The 18,358-nt window shown below is 72.6% G+C and overlaps 2 protein-coding genes across 2 annotated transcripts; one reads left to right on the top strand and one right to left on the bottom strand.

Moving 5' to 3' along the window:
* Positions 1 to 45: 45 nt before the first annotated feature.
* AURANDRAFT_70898 (hypothetical protein) lies at positions 46 to 11,441 on the top strand (the record flags this gene model as incomplete). The annotated part of the gene is made up of 7 exons (XM_009035686.1): positions 46 to 1,290; positions 1,513 to 5,024; positions 7,635 to 8,022; positions 8,118 to 8,513; positions 9,575 to 10,149; positions 10,263 to 10,711; positions 10,912 to 11,441. 7 exons carry the CDS (start codon positions 46 to 48, stop codon positions 11,439 to 11,441), a joined length of 7,095 nt encoding a protein of 2,364 aa, XP_009033934.1.
* A 4,669-nt stretch (positions 11,442 to 16,110) lies between these two features.
* AURANDRAFT_52511 (hypothetical protein) lies at positions 16,111 to 17,000 on the bottom strand (the record flags this gene model as incomplete). The annotated part of the gene is made up of 1 exon (XM_009035505.1): positions 16,111 to 17,000. The coding sequence occupies one exon, from the start codon at positions 16,998 to 17,000 to the stop codon at positions 16,125 to 16,127; it is 876 nt and encodes a 291-aa protein (XP_009033753.1).
* Between the last annotated feature and the right edge of the window lie 1,358 nt (positions 17,001 to 18,358).

The following is an 18,358-nucleotide window of genomic DNA, read 5'->3' as shown; positions in this document are numbered from 1 at the left end:
CATCGGGGAGCATGCCGCGCGCGTAGAGCGAGAGGGCAGCGAACCATGGCCGACGCCGAGGCCAAGGAGCGCCTGCTCGGCCTACTGGGCTACGTCAAGGACATGAGCGCCCCGTCCGAGAGCGAGCCCTGCAAGGACCTCGCGTCGGCGCCGATCGTCGTCCACGAGGCCCTGCTCCGCGACGTCGCCGGCGCCGGGGCCGTCGAGTTCGAGGGCCCGTGCGGCGCGTGGCTGCGCGTGCGGCGGCCGGAGGCGACGGGCGCGTCGAGGCAGTCCGCCGCCGGCAAGCGCGGGGCCGCGGCGCGGTCGCTGTACGCGGAGCTCTTCGGCGCTCGGCAGGAGGCGCTCCGCGAGGGCCGCGGCGCGGCGCTCACGCTGGGCGTGGGCCTGCTGCGCTGGCCGGCGGCGGGCGTCGAGCACCCGCTCGTGCTCGTGCCGGCGTCCCTCGAGCTCGCGGCCGACGGGAGCTTCCTCGTGCGGCGCTTCGCGGGCGTCGGCGCGGCGCTCTGGCCCATGCCGGGCGTCGCGGGCGCCGGCCAGATCGTCCCGGAGCTCGAGACCTGCGGGCGCGACTACGGGCTGCTGGGCCGGCGGCGCGAGGCGCCGTCGCCCTTCGACCGGGACGCGTGGCGGCCGCTGCTGCACCGCGCCGCGCACCTGTTGGGCCCCGACGGCGTCCTGGTCGACGGGCCGCACGCGGCGCCCGTGCCCTCGAAGCCCGCCGCAGCGCCGGCGCCGGACCGGCCGACGGTGCACAACTGCGCCGTGCTCTTCTGCCGCGAGTCGGGCGCGGACCGCGCGGGCGCGCGCGACGCGGAGGCGCTCTCCGCGGCGCTCCGGCGGCGGACAGCGCCGCTGCCCGCCGCGCTCCGGCGCCTCGCGGGCGACTTCTCGGCCCCGCCGGCGCCGGCGCCGGCGGGCGTCGCGGGCCTCTGGCGGGCCGCCGCGAAATGGTGGCGCGGGCCCGCGGCGGCGGCCGCCGCGCCCGTCTACTTCGGCCTGCCGAGCAACGACGCGCAGGCGTCCGTCGTCGCGACGCTCGAGGCCAAGGGCTGCGCCGTCCTCGTCGGGCCGCCGGGCACGGGCAAGTCCCAGACCATCGCCAACGTCATCTGCCACTACCTCGCGCTCGGCCGGCGCGTGCTCGTCACGTCCAAGGGCGAGCCGGCGACGGAGGTGCTGCGCAAGAAGCTGCCCGACGGCATCCGCGAGCTCTGCGTGTCCCTGGGCTCCGGCGACGGCGGGTCCTTCCGGCGCCTCGAGGCCGCCGTCGAGTACCTCGCGGACACCGTCGCCGCGGCGCCCGACTGCGCCGGAAACAACCAGTGGAACGCCCCGTCCAGAAAAAGCTTCAAACCTCTCTATCTCGGTCAAATCGAAGTCGTTTCGGCTGATTTTTGGACGGATTGTTTTCTCTCGGTGAGTTCTCTTCAATGAGTGAAAAAACTATGTCGAAATTTCTCGAAAAGATGCACATTGAAGTCGTGTTGAATATTTTTGTTTCCTGCCCAGGCGCCCGAGCGCGAGCTCCGAGCGGCCGCGGACCGCGCGCGGCAGCGCCACGACGCGGCCCGGGCGGAGCTCGACGCCTTCGACGCCGAGGACGCCGCGCGCGCGCGCAAGTACTTCGGCCGCTCCGACCTGGCGGCGGACCTCGGCTGCCACGCGGACCACCTCCGGCTCCTCGGCCTCAGCGATGGCTCGTCCGCGCGCCACGCGGCCGAGGCCGTCGCGCGCGTCGGCGAGGCGCCCTTCCTCGCGGACGTCGACGTCGACCCGCGGCGGCCGCCGCCGGACCAGCGGCTCCTCGACGAGCTCCGGGAGCTGCGGGCGGCCGCGGCCGCGGCGCTCCGCTGGGAGCCGCAGCTCGTCGCCCGCTCCGCGCGCGCGCCCCTCGCGGAGCGCCTCGACGTCGGCGCCGCCCGCGACGCGGCGCAGCGGCTCCGGGAGCGCAACGACGTCGCGGCCCTCGTGCGCCGCGGCGACCTGCCGCGCGTCGTCGACGCGGCGGAAGCCGCGGCGTTGGCCGACGCGCTCGCGGCGGCGCGGAAGCAAGTCGAGGCGCTCGAGGCCCTCGACGGCCGGCGGTGGCTGCTCCGGCTCCTGCGCCGCGCCGACGACGACCGCGCGGCGGCGGACGTCTGCGCGGCGGCCTGGCTCGCGGGCCAGCTCGCGGCGCGCGCGGGCCGCGCGGCCGCGGCGGAGACCGAGGTGCCGCCGGTGCTGCTGCGCATGGTCTCGGCGGCGAAGCTCGACGCGCCGCTCGCCGCGCCGGCGGACGACGACGACGACGCGGCCGTCGCGGCGGCCGTCGTCGGCGCCAACGACTTCTTCGAGGAGGTCCGGTGGCGCGCGCTGAGGCCCGACCGGCGGCCGTTCCTCGCGGGTCTGGTCCGCGCGCGGCCGACGGCGACGCTCGCCGCGGAGCTCGACGAGATCACCGTCTTTGGGCGGCGGCCCAAGACGCCCAACGAGTGGGAGCTCGTGCTCGCGCGGCTCGTGCTCCGGGGCTGCGCGGAGCGGTTCCGCGAGGCGCTCGCGCGGCTCGACGGCTACGCGCGGCGGGGCGAGGGCGCGCCGCCGACGCCCGGCGCGGCCGTGCCGGCGCCGGCCGACGGGGGCGACGACGCGCTGCTGGCCGCGCGCGCGCGCGACGACCTCGCGAAACCGCTCCGCGAGCTCGCGCGGGCCTTCGGCGCCGTCGGCGGCCTGTCGAGCGGCGCGCGGCGCGCCTGCGCGTCGCCCTTCGGGGCGGACCTGGCCGACGCGGCGGCGCGGGGCGCCGCGGCGCTCGACGGCGAGCTGCGGCTCCTGCGGCGCGCGCTCAAGCCCGCGACGTCCGCGGACGCGCGCGACGCCGCGGAGCTCCAGGCGGCGCTTCTGGCGGAGCTCGGCGAGGCGCCGCGGGCCGGCGACGACGACCCGTCGCCCGTCGACGCCCTGCGAAACGCGACGGCGGCGCTCGGCGGTTTGGAGACGTCCGTCGACGACGGCGTCCGGGAGTGGCGGCGCGCGCGCGCGGCGCTCCGGGAGGCGCGCGCGGCGCTCGGCGACGTCGACAAGCTGCGCGCCTTGGCCAGGGCGAAGCTCGCGCGCATCGCGCCGGCCTGGGCGAAGCGCGTCGTGGACCACCGCCTCGGGCCGGACGTCGACGCCGTCGCGCCGCGCGACGCGCGCGTTTCCTGGGCCGCCGCGGCCGTGCGCAAGGCCCTCGGTCGCGCCCTGGAGCGCGACGGCGTCCTCGACGCGGGCCGCGCGGGCGCCGGGCGGCGCCTCCTCGCGCGGCGCGACGACGCGGTCCGGTCGCTCGTCGCCGCGGTCGCGCGGCACGCGCTCCGGGGCGCGATGGCGCCGGAGACCTGCGCGGCCCTCGTGCGCCTCGTGTCCGCCGTGGCCGCCGCGGGCGCGACGGCCGGCGGGTCCAAGGAGAGCGTGCGCGCCGCGCGGCACCGCGAGGATCTCGCGAGCGCGATGGCCGACTGCTCGGACGCGGTGCCCTGCTGGATCATGCCCACGTACCGCGTCTCGTCGTGCCTGCCGGCGACGTTGGCGTCCTTCGACCTCGTGGTGTTGGACGAGGCGTCCCAGTCCGACGTCGCCGCGCTGCCCGCGCTGCTCCGCGGCGCGCGCGTGCTCGTCGTCGGCGACCAGAAGCAGGTGTCGCCGACGTCGGCCTTCGTGTCGGAGGCCGCCGTGCGCGACCTGAAGCGGAGCCTGCTGGCGTCGGGCCACCCCTTCGTCGAGCAGGTGCTCCCGGGGCGGTCCGTCTTCGATTTGGCGCAGACGTGTTTCGCCGACGCGCGCTGCGCGCTGTCGCACCACTTTCGCTGCGTGCCCCAGTGCATCGCCTTCTCCAACGCCCAGTTCTACCACGACCGGCTCCTGCCGCGGCGCCTCCCGCCGCGGTCCCAGCGGCTCACGCCCGCGCTCGTCGACGTCAAAGTGCCGGGCGGGAAAAAGAAGGGCAAGACGAACGAGGCCGAGGCGGCGGCCGTCGTCGCCTACCTCGCGGCCCAGCTGGCGCCCGGCGGCGAGCTCGCGACGCGCGGCGCGTCGGTCTGCGTCATCTCGCTGCTCGGCGTCGAGCAGGCGCGGTCCATCCGGAGGCGCGCGCTCGAGGCGCTCACGGCCGCGCAGCTCGCGCGCCACGACGTCGTCGTCGGCGACCCGGCGTCGCTCCAGGGCGACGAGCGCGACGTCGTGCTCCTGAGCCTCGTCGCCTCGCCGAAGGAGGCGCCGGCGCAGGTGGGAAGGCTCTACGAGCAGCGGTTCAACGTCGCGCTGAGCCGCGCGCGCGACCGCGTCGTCCTCTTCCGGAGCCTCGAGCTCAAGGACGTGCCCAACGCCGACGACCTCAAGCACCGCACGCTCGCCTTCTTCCAGCGGGCGGCGGCGGCGCGGCCGCCGCGCGCCGCGCCGCGGCGGTCGCCGTCGGACGCGGCGCGCGACGACGCGCCCGGCGCCGTCCTCCGCTTCCTCGAGGCGTCGGGCTACCGCTGCGACGACCACTGCAGCATCGCGGCGTCGACGGCCGTCCTCGAGGACGCCCTCGGCGAGGACCGGCGCATCTGCGTCTGCGTCGACGGCGCGGGGTCGCTCGACGACCACCTCGCGGCCGTCAAGGAGCAGCGCGTGCTCGAGCGGAGCAACTGGGTCTTCGTGCGCCTCTGGACGGCGACCTGGGTGCTGGACCGCGAGGCCTGCGAGCGCAAGCTCGCGCTCGCCTGCATTGACGCGGGCGTGCGGCCGCGCGGCGCCGCGGCGCCCGCGCGCGCCGCGCCGCCGCCGCCGCCGCCGGCCGCGCCGCCCGCGCCCGCGCCGATGGACGACGACGACGACGACGTCGTGATCCTCGACGCGCCGCCGCCCCCGCGCGCGGCGCCGCCGAAGCGCAAGCCCGCGAAGCCCGCGGCGACGCAGGGCCCCAAGGCGAAGAAGCCCAAGTCGGCGCCGAAGGCCGCCGCCGCGAAGCCGAAAAAGGCCGCGAAGAAGCGCCGCGCCTCCGACGACGACAGCGACGGCGAGTGGGATGGCGACTAAGGAAGCTAACTACTCGCCTTCGCCCCCTTCTTCTTCTTCTTCTTCTTCCGCTTGGCCTTCGTCGGCGACGGCGGCGGCGAGTCGACGGGCGCGTCCGGGCTTTCGACGGCGTCCGCGCCCTTGAGCCCCGCGGCGCGCTGGTACGCGTCCCAGGCGTCGGCGAGGTCCGCGGCCTCGGCCGTGCGGAGCTTCGGCGGCGCCCAGGCCGGCGCGGACGCGACGCAGACGTCCGTGTCCTTGAGGACCTCCGTGCGGTACTCGTCGGCGACGGACGCGAGCGTCGAGCAGAGGAACATCTCGCGCTCGAGCATGCCCCGGACGAAGTGCGCGTCGAAGAGCTGGAGGTTCGGGTCCGGCGGCCCCGCGCCGGAGTCCACGGGCAGCCACTCGCCCTCGGCGCGGCGCCGCGCGTCGCGCGCGAGGAACTGCGTCGCCGCGGGGAGGTCCATGACCTTTTGCGCGTACACGATGTCCGCGGTCTGCAGGTCCCAGAGCGCGTCGACTCCGAGCGCGCGCTGGCCGAAGAGCGCGAGCATGGCCCTCGCGGACACCGTGAGGTCCGCGAGGTTCAGCTCGGGCACGAGGGGCGCGATGGGCACGGCCTCGCCCGCGGTCGAGCGCGGGTCGTCGACGGACTTGGGCATCGCGGGCGACACCGTGAGCAGCAGGTTGCGGCGCGCGTCGGCGTCGAGCTCGATCCAGAACTTGCTGAAGTCGTACTTGTGCGCCGCCCAAAAGTCCGCCAGCGTCACGGCGAAGGCCCGGATCATGGCCCAGCGGTCCGCGTCGGGGTCCGCCGTCAACGCGGTCCCCGCCGCGACCTTCTGCCGCGACGCCTCGGCGTCCCGCGTCGTCCAGGATGCCATGGTCTTTTTTCTCGTGCTGTGCGAGCGACGACCCCAGCAGCTTTCGTCGCGGTCGACGACCCCAGCCTCAGCGAGCACCGGTCGCCGGCGTCGAGGCGATGGCCATGCGCTCTCCCGCTGGGTTGAGAGAGCACTGCAACGAGCACTTCAACCAAACGCCTGTTACGGCGCGTCGTCGTAGCCGAAGCGGCGCGCGATGGCCGCGATGTCGGCGGCGAGCGCCGGGTCCCAGGCCCGGAGGTCGGCCCAGGACAGGTCGACGTGGGGCGGCGCGTCGTGGCGGGTCCGCCCGAGGCCCCGGAGGCCCGTCGCCTTCTTCGGCCCGTTGAGGTGGTTGTCGTAGTCGTTGTTCCAGCCGTCGCGCAAAAAGTCCTTGAGCTCCTGGCGGAGGAAGGGCAGGAGCACGCGGAGCGACGCGAAGCGTTTCCCCGCGCAGGCGCGCTTCGCGGCGGCGAGCCGCGGGTTCTCGGGCCACGGCCGGTCCGGCTGCGCCGCTGCGTCGACGACGGCGCAGGTCGCGTCCGCGTCCTCGCGGGCGACGAGGGACGCGTCGCCGGCGTCGACGAGGGGCAGCAGGGCCGCGTAGTAGGCCCGCCAGTAGCGCGCGAGCGCCTCCGCGCAGGAGACGGTCGCGAGGTGGTCGAGGTCCAGCGGCCGCGGCGCGTCGGGCCCGAGGAGCGCGGCCGCGGCCCTCGCGGGCCCGGGCACGAAGTGGGGCCCGGCGGCCGCGGCCGCGCGGCCCGTCGTCTCGGACACGGGGCAGAAGCCCGCGACGAGCGACTCGATGGTGCGCAGGGGGTGCCGCGCGACGACCACGGGCCGCGGCGCGACGGGCAGCGGGCACCGGTCGTCGTCCGCGCCGTCGTCGCGCCGGCCCGGCGCCCGCGCCGCGCAGCCCCGCATGGGCCCTAAGACATCATCACAAGTCTTCTTCCAGCACTTGGCCTGCGCCTTGCGGTCCTCGGCGTCGAGGTAGGGCGCCCACTCGGCGTCGCCGCAGACGAGGCGCTCGACGGGCGCGACGCTTTGCACGTGCCACGTGGGCCAGGGGAAGAACTCCGCGCAGAGCGGGTCCGTGCCGTTGGGGCCGACGCCCGGGTGGCGGCCGCGGACGTAGAGGAGCGCGTGGGCCCAGGACACGACGCCGTCGACGCCGTCCGTCGCCTCGTGCGACACGTCGAGGCCCTTCAGCCGGAGGCTCCGCGCGAGCGAGAACGTGCCGGAGCCCAGCGCCGCGAGGACCATGACGGACATGGGCTCGCCGGCGAACTCGGCGTCGCCGCTCAGGAGCGCGTCGACGAGGAACAGGACGAACATGACGGCGCCGACGGCCCGGACGGGCCAGGGCAGGTCGCGGAGCCAGGAGCAGCGCGGCGGCTTCCGCCGCTTCTTGGGCTCCTCGGGCGGCGGCGCCCAGTTCCCGCCGAACTGCTGCTCCATGCGCAGCAGCGTCGGCGTCGTCGTCGGCTGGACCCTCATGTGCATGCACCGCACCGCGGGGCAGCCGCTCGCGGAGATCGATGGCACAGCGCTTCCTGCCCGCGGTTTTATTTTCAGCTAACATATGCATCAACTTGATGATCAAGAACCTGTTGCGGCAAATTCCTGTCGCAGCCGATGCGTAGCTGCGCTCGGCCCCGCCGTAGAGGACCTGGATCGACGACGCGCTGCGCCATCGAGGCCGCGTAGAGGACCTGGATCGACGACGCGTCGAGCGCGCTCGCGTAGACGTCGAGCCATGACGGGCGGCCACCAGAGAATGGCCCTCGCGTTCGCCATCGCCGCGTCCGCGCTCGCGCGGCCCGTCTGCCGCGACGAGCACGCGGAGTGCGCCAACTGGGCGCGCCTCGGCGAGTGCGACGCGAATCCGAACTACATGCACGAGTCCTGCGCGCCGGCCTGCGGCACCTGCGGGTCGCGCGTCGACGCTCTGGGCTTCACGGTGGACCTCTGGGCCGAGGAGATGAACGGCCACGACCGCGACACCTTCGCGAACAACGCGCGCATCAACCGGGACCAGCCGCCGACGGTGCCCGCGTTCACCGACGTCGGGTTCGCCGTCCGGCCCATCCCGCGGGACGTCCACGCGGCGCTCCTCGCCGCGCGCGACGACAAGGTCGCGCGCGGCGACCTGCGCGCGAAGGCTGCGTCCGCGGCTACATCAACAACTGCGGCGCGCACCCCACGTACTCGCTGCCCGTGCCGCCCAAGGTCCGGACCCAGGTGAACGACGCGTGCCGGGCCATCCTCGAGGCGTGGATCGGCCCCAAGTGGGGCGGCCTCGTGCCGACGTCCGTCTACGGCATCCGGCGCTACACGAACGGGTCGACGCTCCAGGCGCACGTCGACGTCGTCGCGACGCACGCGGTCAGCGCGATCCTCAACGTGGACCAGGACGTCGACGAGGACTGGCCGCTCCAGATCCGGGACCACGGCGGCGACGTGCACGCGGTGGTCATGAAGCCCGGCGAGATGGTGCTCTACGAGTCCAGCAAGAGCATCCACGGCCGCCTCGTCCCGCTCAACGGCGCGTCCTACGACAACATCTTCGTCCACTTCCGGCCGCGGCTCGGCTGGGACCGGTTCACGGGCGTGCCCAACGGCGCCGTGCTCAGCGACCACATCGAGCTGTAAGACCAGTTTACTCCTCGTTGAGGTAGCCCGTGATCTTCTCGAACTTCTGGACGGGCCACGCCTTCTCGGACTCGAGCTCGACGTAGACGGGGTCGCAGAAGAACTCGATGTACTCCGCGAGGGAGAACCACTTGTCGCTCTTGGAGAAGGCCGTGAGCTTCTCGTGGCTCGGCACGTAGTCCGCGCAGGACTTCATCGCGTCCTTCTCGTTGCGCTTGAGCATCGTCTCGTTGATCTTGAGGAGCGCGGTGTAGACGTCCCACGCGAGGTCGCAGGCGTCGGCGTCGGCCTCGACCTCGAAGTCCTCGCGCTTCGACGCGACCTTGCAGGCCTTCCAGTCCTTGAAGTAGCGCTCGGGGCAGTCCTCGGACTGGAAGATCACGCGCGTCGTCGCCGCGTCGAGGAAGGGCAGCTCCTTTGCCCGCTTGAGGAACTCGAGCGCGTTGGGGCACTTGGTCTCGAAGACGTGGACGACGGCCGTCGCGTGGACGAGGAGCAGGCCCGTGGCCTCCATGTCCGGGTGGCCCTCGTAGACCGACGTTTTTTCTTCTTCTTTCAGCGCGGCCCAGATCTGGCCGTGCGCTCTCACGCAGGCCTCCTGGCTCGTGCCCTCGGCGAGGGACGCGGCGTAGACGATGCGGCTCACGGACGCCCGCGGCTTCGCCTTCTGCATCTCCTGGATGACCTCGTAGGCCGACATGCCCAGCATCTTCTTGAGGTCGCTCGTCGGCGCCTTCTCGTCCGCCTTCGCACCGTCCTTCTCGCCGGCCTTGGCCGGCGCCGCCTTGGCCGGCGCCGCCTCCGCCATGGTGGTGGCGAGGGGCGACGACCACTCGCAGGCGCCGCTGCGGGCGCTCTACAGCTCGTTACCGCGCGCTTTGACAGGGGTCAACATGAAGATTGGTGCAGGTGAACATTGACCCTGCTCTTTGCGTCGCGAGCTTATGGGAGTCGCGTGCTGATCGCGTAAGGAATTCGACGCGCGCCCCCGGCTCCGCGCCGCACACCCCACCGCCATGGACGCGACGGCCGAGGCCCTCGCTCACGACACGTGCCTCGAGTTCGAGCTCCCCCGCGGCGCCATCGCCAAGGCCGTGGCCAAGTGGTTCGACGGCGTGGGCAAGGACGACCGCGTCCACGCGGCCATCGCGCGCGCCGGCGGCCTCTTCAGCCTCTACCTGACGGCGGCGGCGGTGCAGATCTGCAAGGACAACAAGCGCCAGACCATCTCGCCCCAGGACGTCGTCGTCGCGCTCAAGTCGCTCGACTTCGACAAGGACTTCGTCGCCGAGTGCGCGGGCTTCCTCGAGCGCGACCGCGAGCAGCGGCCCAAGCACGCGCCGACGCTCAAGAAGTACCGCGGCGTCTACCAGGGCTCCATCAACGCCTGGTACTCCCAGATCTCCATCGCGGGCCAGCCGATCCACCTCGGCTCCTTCGCCGCGCCCGAGGACGCCGCGCGCGCCTACGACCGCGCGATCTGGTCCAAGCTCGGCACGGCCGCCGCGAGCCTCCTCAACTTCCCCGACGACATCCCCGAGTCCCTGCCCTACCTCAAGGAGCAGCTCAAGGAGCAGGAGGCCGCAAAGGCCGCGGAGGCCGCGAAGGCGTCGACGCCCGCCTAAGGCACGGAGGCGCGAGTTTTCCGGCCGGCTCGCCGTCGCGGGCCGGGGCCGGGGCGTTATTGACGCTTCCACGCGGGACGGAGCTTCAACATCACAGATATGGGTTGAACAAGCAGTTTTTTGGTGGTGTCAGCCTGGGCAGCATGGATGCCGAGACGCCGCTGGTCGTGAGGCCGGAGAAGAAGGGGCCCATCGCGCCGGAGGCCGCCGCGCCCCCGCGGCGCCGCGGCGTCGCGCCGGAGGCCGCCGCGGCCCCGCGGCGCCGCGGCGTCTGGAAGGCGAGCCTCGTCGCCGTCGCCGTCGTCTTCGGCGTCGCCGCCGTGGGCTGGTCGCGCCAGGGCGGCGACGACTTCGAGTTCCGGCTCGTCGGCGTCGACGACGACTTCGATACGGGCCTGCCCGGCGGCGCCTGGGGCGAGAAGCTCTACGAGTGCAAGAACGGCGAGCCCACGGTGCCCAAGGAGTACAAGAAGGGCGACTGGGGCTCCATCGCCGGCGACTGGTACGTCATCGCGGGCAACGTGCCGCGGTCCGACAACGCCGTCGGTTCTCGTGCCAGAGCAGGAAAAGAGTGATTCAACGTCACTTCAATGTGAGGGTTCCGCGCGATTGTTCGAGAGAAAGGATCCACGCTTCGAGAGCGCTCCGAGAGATGATCGCTCGTCCAAGAATCAACCGGAACGAGTGGAACATGACCGAGATAGGAGCCTTTGAAGTTGGGAATTTCGCACTCTTTTCCTGCCCAGGCTCGTGCCCGCAGATGAAGTTCGAGCTCCCGGACAAGGGCGCCCACGTCATGAACCAGGAGATGATGTACACGTCCGAGGGCACGAACTACTGGTGGAACTACACGGGCAACTACCAGCTCGACGACTACAAGGGCGTGTGGAAGAACGAGGATGGGGACGGCACGAACACGGACATGTACTCGCGCTTCTGGAGCTCCGTCTTCGCCGTCGGGACCTACAAGGGCGAGAAGTGGTTCGGCTTCTACTTCTGCGGCCCCGCGGTGACGATCACGCGCAAGGGCATCCCGTGGATCCTCAAGGAGTCCTACGAGTACGACAAGAAGTTCGAGAAGCTCGTCAAGAAGGCCATGGTCGCCGCCGGCGTGCTCAAGGACGGAGACGTCTACTACTACAAGCAGGAGGCGAGCTGCGACTACACCTGGTTCCACACGGGCGACGACGTCGAGAGCATCCACGGCTCGCTGGTCCAGTACTACGAGGAGCGAAACGAGACGACCACGGAGGACAACTCGAGGAGTACGCAGTAAAAGTGTGGTTGTTTCTTGGCGCGTGTGTGCTGCTACGGTGGGGGTGCTGCCATCCCTGCTCACGCGGGCGGCGGCGAGGCCTGCAGCCTGAGCGGACCGGCAAGGGGATTAAGAGAGTCCCCCTTGGACAGAGCTCGCGCGGCCGTCCATCGTTAAGTTGCATCCCCAGGCTTAATAGAGTTCCCCTTGGGACCGGCGCGAGAGTGCAACTTGCTATGTTGAAAAGTGCACATCTTGCCGGTGGCAAAAACAATCGCAGATTTAAGATAGCTCGCGCCAGCCGCGCGGTCGAGCAGCCGAACGCACCACCATGCCCGCCCGCGGCGCGACCATCGCCAAGTGCCTCGCGTCCTTCGACGTCGACAGCGCCAGCGCCTTCGCGGCCTGCGGCAACATCGAGGACGAATTCAAAGTCATCAAGAAGGCCTACCACCGCAAGATCCTCGTGGCGCACCCCGACAAGGGCGGCGACGCGGCAACTTTCCGCGAGGTCAACGCGTCCTTCGAGGTGCTGCGCGGCTACTTCGACAAGAAGAAGGTCGACTCCTTCGCCGTCGAGAAGGACACGCGCGCGGACTTCGACCGCGAGGCGACGGCCTTCGAGGCCGCCGAGGCCGCCGAGGGCGGCTTCAAGAGCTGGGACTTCTACTACGAGGCATCGAACTGGGACGTGCCGACCTACCGCGTCGAGCCCGCGCGGTCCGACCGGTCCAAGTGCGTCAAGACGCACGAGCCCATCCCCAAGGGCGCGGTCCGCGTCGGCTCCATGAACGAAGAGAGCGGCTCCTACGGCCGCTGGAACATCCTCGCGGCCTGGCGCGTGCCGAGCCGCGTCTGGGAGGGCCTGCCCGCCGACGGCGACGCCGCGGCCTTCGAGGCCGCGCTCGCGCGCATGAACGAGGTCACGATCTGCGGCGTGTCGGAGCTCAACGACGCGGACCGCGCGGCGTTCGTGGCGCACTGCATGGACAAGTCGACCTGGGCGAAGCTCACGAAGCGCCGCGCGCCGCCGCCGGCGGGCGCGGCCGCCGCCGCGGCCGCGGCCGCGCCGCCGCCGCCGCCGGCCGCCGCCGCGGCGGGCGCCGTCGTCGTCGCGGGCCGCCAGCACTTCGTCGTGCCGCGGCCCGCGGACTCCGTCGCGCCCAACTGCCTCGCGGGCAAGACCTGCGTCATGACGGGCGTCTTCCCCGAGGTCGGCGGCGGCGCGGGCCTCAACCTCGGCAAGGACCGCGTCAAGGCCATGGTCGAGTCCTTCGGGGGCCGCGTCACGGGCTCCGTGTCCGGCAAGACGGACATCCTCATCGTCGGCAAGGAGCCGGGCATGTCCAAGGTGAGCAAGGCGCGCGCGGCGAACGTCACGCTCATGTCGATCCACGACCTCCGGCTCGGCATCGAGGGCGGCGACGTCGACGCGGCGGCCAAGCCCATGGAGATCAGCTCCTTCTCCGCGGGCTTCCGCGGCAACGGCCTCGCCGCGCTCGCGTCCGACCAGGACTACGCCGCGGCCGCGGGCACGGCGCCGGCGGCGCTCCCGGCCGCGCCCGCCAGGGCCAAGGCGCCCGCGAAGGCCAAGGCCGCGCCGGCAAAGAAGAAGACGGTCACGAAGGCGAAGGCGAAGGCGAAGCCGCCCGCGGCCAAGAAGCCCGCGGCCAAAGCGCCGAAGCGCGCCCCGAAGCGCGCCGCGCCCGAGCCCGAGCCTGCCGAGGCCGTCGCCACGGTCTCGAAGCGCGGCCGCGTCCGCAAGGCGACGAAGCGCTGAGCGAAGCCGCTGTGTCCCCCGCGGCCGGCCCTCGCGCCGCCGCGTGTCTGTGCCCCCGTTCGCCCCTGGCAAGTAAGAGTCCAAGGCCCTCGGTTGGGCCCCGGGCCGAGCGCTAGCGCGCAGCCGCTCCGAGTCCGGCGGCGCTTGGCCGCCCGGGGGTCCACAGGCGGGTCGCGAGCGGGTCGATCGAGATCGGTCCATCTGGCTCTGCGCGCGCGCCCTTCGCGTCGTGACACCCGCCGACCCCTCCGGCCAGCACAGCGCGCACGAGCGCGCGCAGGACACCGCTCGAGCGCGCGCGCACCGCCGCTCTCCAGCATGGCGCCGCGCGGCGCGACCATCGCGAAGTGCCTCGAGTCCATGGACGTCGACAGCAGCAGCGCATTCGTTGCCTGCGGCAACATCGACGAAGAATGGAAACTCGTCAAGAAGGCCTACTACAAGAAGATCCTCGTCGCGCACCCGGACAAAGGGCGGCGACGTGTGGCGCGGCGTTTCCTCCCTTTTTCCTGTGCGCGTCATCTTCCGTCTTTAGGCCGCGGCGTTCCGCGAGGTCAACGTCGCGTTCGAGGTGCTGCGCGGCTACTACGACAAGAAGAAGGTCGGCTCCTTCGCGACGGCGGCGAAGAAGGAGACGCGCGCGGACTTCGACCGCGAGGCGACGGCCTTCGAGGCCGCCGAGGCCGCCGAGGGCGGCTTCAAGAGCTGGGACTTCTACTACGAGGCCGCGGCGGCCGAGGTGCCGCTCTACCGCGTCGAACCGGCCCGGTCCGACCGGTCCACGTGCGTCAAGACGCACGAGCCCATCCCCAAGGGCGCGGTCCGCGTCGGCTCCATGAACATGGAGGCCGGGGCCTACGGCCGCTGGAACATCCTCGCGGCCTGGCGCGTGCCGAGCCGCGTCTGGGAGGGCCTGCCCGACCCGGCGTCGCCGCTGACGACGCCCGCGCTCGTCGAGGCGGCGCTCCTGCGGCTCAACGAGGTGCTCCTCTGCGGCGTCGGCGAGCTGAGCGATGAGGACCGCGCGGCCTTCGTGGCCCACTGCATGGACAAGGGCCACTGGGCGAAGCTCACGAAGCGGCGCGCGCCGCCGCCCGCGGCGCCCGCGGGCGCCGCCGCCGCCGCGGCGGCCTTCGCCGCGGAGAACGCGCCGCCGGCGCCGGCCGCGGCCGCGGCGGGCGCCGTCGTCGTCGCGGGGCGCCAGCACTTCGTCGTGCCGCGGCCCGCAGACTCCGTCGCGTCCAACTGCCTGGCCGGCACGCGACCCCGCGTCCGACGACCGCTTTTCATTTCGTAGCAACCCTGTCGTTCCTCGTAGGCAAGACCTGCGTCCTGACGGGCGTCTTCCCCGAGGTCGGCGGCGGCGCGGGCCTCAACCTCGGCAAGGACCGCGTCCGCGCGATGGTCGAGTCCTTCGGGGGCCGCGTCACGAGCTCCATCTCCGGCCGGACGGACATCCTCATCGTCGGCAAGGAGCCGGGCATGTCCAAGGTGAGCAAGGCGCGCGCGGCGAACGTCACGCTCATGACGCTCCACGACCTCAAGCTCGGCATCGAGGGCGGCGACGTCGCCGCGGCCGTCAAGCCCGTGGAGATCAGCTCCTTCTCCGCGGGCTTCGGCGGCAACGGCCTCGCCCTGCTCGCGTCGGACGCGGACCTCGCCGCCGCCGCGGGCACGGGCGCGCCCGTCGCGCAGCCCGTGCTGCCGCTGACGGCGGCGGAGCTCAAGCCCGACGTGCACCTTGCGCAGAGCCTCAAGGAGATGACGGCGCTCCGCGGCTACGTCGGCCGCGGCGCGGCGTCCGTCGTCGCCCACGGCGCCTGGAACGAGGACGAGGAGGCCATCGCGGACGCCGTCGGCTGCGACCCGGCGGAGGTCGTCGCCTACGGCAAGTACGCCAAGTGCAACGGCAAGGCCCTGGGCGACGTGCTCGGCGCGAACAAGCAGTTCAAGACGGGCAAGAAGGACGAGCTCGTGGCCAAGGTCGTCGACGCCGCGGCGTTCGGCGCGCCGGCGCCCTGCGACGTCTGCGGCAAGGGCAAGCCCAAGGCCGCGGGCCCGGGCCGCTGGCAGTGCGGCGGCTACTACGACGAGATGCAGATGCGCTACGTCCGCTGCTCCGGCAGCTGGGCCTCCGCGGACCTCGCGCGCTACCAGTGGCTCGACGCGTCCAAGGGCTACTGCGGCGCGGCCAACGGCGCGGCCGTGGGCTTCGCGCCGGGCACGCAGGCCTGCGCGCCCTGCGCCGCGGCCGTCGACGCGCTGCCTGCGCCGCCGAAGGTGAAGAAGGCGCCGCCGAAGAAGAAGCCCGCGCCCACGTACGTCGAGGAGGAGGTCCCGCTCGACGACGACGAGGCCGACGACGACGTCGCGCCGCCGAAGCGCGCCGCCGCGCGCAAGAAGGCGAAGGCGCCGGCGAAGTCGTCGAAGAAGACGGTGTCCAAGGCCAAGGCATCCGCGAAGAAGCCCGCGGCCAAGCCCAAGGCCAAGGCGGCGCCGAAGGCCAAGGCGGCGCCGAAGAAGCGCGCCGCCCCGAAGAAGCGCGCCGCGCCCGAGCCCGAGCCCGAGCCCGTCGAGGCCGTCGTCACGGTCTCGAAGCGCGGCCGCGTCCGCAAGGCGACGAAGCGCTGAACGCGCGGCTTCCCCCGCGCGGCCGCCGGAGGCGGCCGCGCTTGTGACGACCCGCGCGGGCGACCCGCCGGGCTGTGCTGACTGCTGCTTGTGAACCGACCCCTGTGAACCCCCCAAAAGTCTGTGCACTTGTGACCCCCCCCCGGGCTGTGATGACTGCTGCTTGTGAACCGACCCCCGCGGGCTGTGAACGAACCCGCCGGGCTGTGCTGAAGACCCGCGGGCTGTGGAACCCGCGGGCTGTGGTGCTTGAACCCCCCCCCCCTTGTAAACCCGAGCTCTCCCAAGACCGGTCAATTATCGGGCGCCTTGCGCTTCCTCGGCGCGGCCGCGGCCGCGAGGCGCCGCCGGAGGTCCGGCTCCGCGTCCGCGTCGACGAAGAGGCAGCGCTTCCGCGCGCTCTTCCAGTGGACGCGGGCGTCGAGGTCGCGGGCGGCGTCGAGGGCCGCGTCGTAGAGCGCGTCGGAGTCGAGCGCGACGAGGACGCCGTCCGTGAACGCGACGCGGTTGCCCTCGCCGGCCCAGAGCGCCATCTGGTCCGTGACGTTCTGCGGGACGCCCGACGCCTTCATGGCCGGGTGCGCGTGGGCCCGGAGGAACTTGACGATCTGGGGCACGCGGATGCCGCGGTCGACGCAGCGCTTGATCGCGTCGCGCGAGATCGTGCCGACGACCAAATTCGGGAGCCGCGTCGTGAGCTCCGCGAAGAGGTTCAGCGTCGCGAGGACGAGCGTCGACGTGTTGACGCCCGCGTCCGTGTAGGCGAGGACCTGGAAGTTCGTCTGGACGATGACGTCGACGGGCCGCCGGAAGTCCCCGCCGGCCCGCGCGCCGCCCGCGGACCGCCGCGCGCCGAAGGCGACGTCGACGCCCAGCGTCGTCGGGTAGAAGCGCGACGAGCTCGCGTTGCGCCGGTAGACGAGGCCGAGCGCGAAGAGGACGTCGAGCGCGGCCTTCTGCGCCTCCGAGAGCTCGTGGATCGCGTAGCCCTCGCCGGGCGTCGCGTAGGCGAGCGTGAGCACGAGCGCGACGACCTCGCCCTTGGCGTCGCCCGCGGCGCGGATGTACTCGTCGACGAGGGCCCAGACCTGCTCGTGGCGCTCCTTGAGCAGGAAGTCGACGCCGCGGCCCGTGACCTCGACGTCGCCTCCGTCGCCGACGGCCGCCATCAATCCCGCGGATTCTAAAAACCGCGGCACGCAGGGCGGCGGCACGGCCGACTCGTCGAGATCCGTGCCGATGAGGAAGAGCAGCACGTTCGTCCAGCGCCAGACCGTCCACTGCGCGAGCTGCTCACCCGTCGGCTTCCGCTTGTCGGCCTTGAGCGGCTCGCGCGCGCGCCAGGGCTCGGCCGTCGCGCCGCCGAGCGCGCGCCGCAGGTTCCGGAGGAAGGCCGGCGCGAGGCACAGGCGCCGCTCGGCCCCGGCGCCCGCGGCGCCGCCGAGCTCGACGCAGCGCAGCGCCTCGAGCGTCGCGACGGCCTCGGCGAAGACGTCGCCGCGGTCGGCCGCGACCCAGCGCCGCGCGAGGCCCAGGGCGCAGCCGCCGGCGCCGCAGGTCGCCAGCCGCAACACGATCTGCTGCTCCACGGGCGGCAGCATGCCGAAGACGGCGCGCACGGTCCACTCGTTGCCGCAGTAGACGCTCGCCGTGCCCGAGCCCTCGCCGCCGCCGTAGAGCAGCAGGAGCGAGTGCTCGTCGAGGGCGCGCACCACGGACAACGACAGGGACGACATGGCGGCGCGACGGGGCTCGATCAACGACGTCGGCGAGCCGCTGCAGAGGGTCCTACCGCTGGCACATCGCGAGGGGACGGCAAGACCTGTTACCCCTCGCGAAGCGGCCCGGATCCCTTGTCCTCATGGCTGTGGCAAGAGATTGCCGGCGCCCGCGCACCGCGCGTGCGCCCCCGTGAGCCCCCGCGCGGGTTACGCTGTTGTCTGTGACCTATGGGCCGTCCGTAACCAGCTTTTTGGCTCCAGAAAAGACGCGCGCGTGCGTCTACAGCGTGGGCCCCAAAACGCCGTAATCCAGCGGTCCAGCCATGCGGCGGTGAATCGATGAGTTCTCGGGCGCTCTTGCGACCGGATGCTCGCCATCATGGTGCGAGTCGATGGTGCGACGCATCTTTGGTCGCGCGCCGATTTTTGGGCGCCTCGCGAATGTCCGCCGGGCGCCGAAGCGCTTCGACCGAAAACGCGAGCCGCGGTGCGCCTGTGGCCGCTGGCGGCGGTCTGGATGTCGTCGAAGGCGTGGACCATACGTTACGAGCGGGCGAAGGCGTCGGAGTCGCCCCGGGTTGCGAAATCGGCGTGCGAGAGGTTGTTCTGGTCAAAAGTGGCCTCAAATAGCCCGAAAACGAATGATTTCGGCGCCAAACGCAGCGTTTCGCGTTGACCGATCACCGTCGCTGTGTTCCGCCGGGCGGTTCGACATCATAGAGCTCCTGCACGGCGATCTACACCGTCTCCGACGCCCACAAGGTCCCCGACACTTGCCGAAAGCGTCTCGGCCGAGAAGCGGCGAA

The sequence above is a fragment of the Aureococcus anophagefferens genome, assembly GCF_000186865.1.
Source record: "Aureococcus anophagefferens unplaced genomic scaffold AURANscaffold_3, whole genome shotgun sequence".
In the NCBI taxonomy this organism is placed as follows: domain Eukaryota; class Pelagophyceae; order Pelagomonadales; family Pelagomonadaceae; genus Aureococcus; species Aureococcus anophagefferens.
Note: the sequence above shows the minus strand (reverse complement) of the source record. Positions and strands in the feature narration are given on the sequence as shown.